The 2,342-nt window shown below is 41.0% G+C and overlaps 1 protein-coding gene and 1 pseudogene across 2 annotated transcripts; both read left to right on the top strand.

Annotated features, from left to right (window-relative positions):
* Nucleotides 1-278: 278 nt before the first annotated feature.
* TEOVI_000282000:pseudogene lies at nt 279-748 on the top strand (annotated as a pseudogene). Its single transcript is given in 5 exon segments — nt 279-431; nt 434-598; nt 600-620; nt 622-738; nt 740-748. Coding segments are annotated over 5 exon segments (465 nt in total).
* A 637-nt stretch (nt 749-1,385) lies between these two features.
* TEOVI_000281900 (Trypanosomal VSG domain containing protein, putative) lies at nt 1,386-1,640 on the top strand (the record flags this gene model as incomplete). The annotated part of the gene is made up of 1 exon (XM_067225834.1): nt 1,386-1,640. One exon carries the CDS (start codon nt 1,386-1,388, stop codon nt 1,638-1,640), a length of 255 nt encoding a protein of 84 aa, XP_067081935.1.
* Between the last annotated feature and the right edge of the window lie 702 nt (nt 1,641-2,342).

Raw genomic sequence — 2,342 nt, 5'->3', positions numbered from 1 at the left:
GCAGACACCGAGTATACTCTATTCAACTGATTCATCATAACAATATCGTGGGATTACTTATATGAACATATTAGTTTTACTGCTCACTTTTTCCCTTACGGTTTCCAAGTTATTCTTTTAACAATCTCAAAATTTAAAGGTATGTTAGGGGAATTAAATTTTATATCTTGAGAACTTTACTATTAAAGCTTCTATTACGTTTGGTTTATTTATACAGGATGTGAATTCAAGAACACATAACGAAAAACATGACAGAAAGTTTTACTAAGAAACGTGAAGTGCTTGTGATTGCAGTTCAAACTCATGCAACTCAAGGATGGTATAGACTAATATTGAGTGCCAAACTAAGCAATGTTGAAATTATTACAATTGAAATGGGATGTTCGTATAACAATATTAAAAGGCCTAGATAAGTTATGGAATATATAGAAAACAGAATGCATGTGATGAGGATATTTTAATTCATTGAAATTGATTGGATGTTATTGTTGCTGACGGAGAAAAGTATGAGAAGTTAGTGGAATATATTATACAAAACAGTTCTGAAAATGAAGAGAAGTTTAGTGGAGAAGATATTTACAAAAAGCATGTGAAGAGATTGTTACTGAGTTTTCAATGTTTGACACACAGAGAAAAGTGGATAAGAAGCTACCTCATTTACTAAAATCACCTCCTAGCGTAAACCCTTATCTTAGTGGTGGCGGTTTGATAGTCAGAGTTTGGGGATCAAAAAGGTTTGAATATGCATAGGAGGAATCGCTTGCAGTTAATGGCTGATGAATGACAGTCTGAACAAAGTATTTACAAACCTCAGCTAATTTGGAGTGCAATTCAGGAATAAGCTGTTGGGCAGAGATTTCTCTTGAGAAGAGGAATGATTGGATTAGATTATGAAGAGAGAGATTTGTTTACTATTCCACGTAGTGGAGAAGTTTAGAAGGCCCAATTTATTTTTTTTCGGAAGCCTTTCGCATGAAAGAAGGCGAATTTAATTGTAAAATATCTTACTTAATATAAAGAGTTGCAAAGTAGGCAGTTCAGTTCTAAAGAGATGAAGAAAATTTAAACTTATATCATTGGTAGGGACAAACTGAATGGGTGGTTGAATGTGGAAGTATTTGTTGTGATGCGATTAAAGGAGGGGATTTTGTTAAGGCTCTAAAATTGTGAGTTTTTGAAGAACCCTATAATACAGACCCAAGGGCAGCTCGCTACCAAGTACACTAAATGTATGTGCTGCTGCTGACACAGCAATTGCAATGAGCCAATAGATGCATCACACAATATCGTTCTATTCAGAAGCGAAACGTAGCCACTTAAAGTAAAGAGGTTCAGAAATACTAGCAACAAGCCTTTTCCTAGTCTCATGCCTAACAGTTCTAACTATGCTGCACAGGCTCGAAGGGGCAGTAACGACAGGTGAACACGCATATCTTTACCGGGAGCTTTGTGACTTAATACAGCTGCCGAGTCGACTACCAAAGGCAGCAGAAGACATCACAACAGCAGCTAGCGCTTACATGGAAATTCAGAAACTTAATACATCACTGAGTCCGGCAGCATGGCAGGCCAAGTTTGCCAAGACAGCAGAGGGAAAAAGCCCACAGTACGAAACAGGCCAGGGCTCAGCGGACGAGTAGCACAAAAGCGGTGGCTGACGTGGCTAGAAGCAATGGAAGTAACAGAAGGCGGCAAAAAAAACGCTGAAATACTAAAAGAAGCAGGCCTTGTGGGAGCGTCGGTGCAAACACAAGAATACCACGCTTTGCTACAGCCAATAGCAGAAGACGCAGCAGCTACGATGGAACAACTAAACTATCTTAAGGACAAGACGATCGAAGCACAGACACCAGCGATAAAGAAGACGCTAAACAGAGCCCTTTTCGATCAGGATGTCGAGACGGCAAAACAGGCAGCTCGCTAGCGTTAGACATGGTATGCCTCTGCGCAGCACAAACTAACTACGGATGCCGATCAGCCGACGGAGGGGCAACAGAACTCATTGCATCGTCGACCTACATACCAGGCAACAGCCAAGCAGCAGTTGCAGACCTCTGTACGGCTGAAAGCGCCTTCACAGATGAACAGAGCGCACCTAACCACATACAGGGGATCCTGAACAAACTACAAAGCAGGATCGGCCTTAACATAGCTGCCGATGCGGGCGGCATTGCATACGTAGGCAAAACGAAAGGATTTCCCTGCAGCGACAGCAACGGAAATTGTCTTCAATATGGCGACTTTTTCGCCAGTGCGAAAAGGGAATAGCCAGTATACCATAGGCTGATAATATCCTAGCAGCAGGCAGAGTACACCAACAGCTACAAATAAAGAAAGCCGAA

This window comes from Trypanosoma equiperdum (assembly GCF_001457755.1).
Source record: "Trypanosoma equiperdum strain OVI genome assembly, contig: ctg_617, whole genome shotgun sequence".
In the NCBI taxonomy this organism is placed as follows: Eukaryota; Euglenozoa; class Kinetoplastea; order Trypanosomatida; family Trypanosomatidae; genus Trypanosoma; species Trypanosoma equiperdum.
The sequence above is the reverse complement of the archived record's forward strand: the minus strand, read 5'-3'. Positions and strand labels throughout refer to the sequence as shown.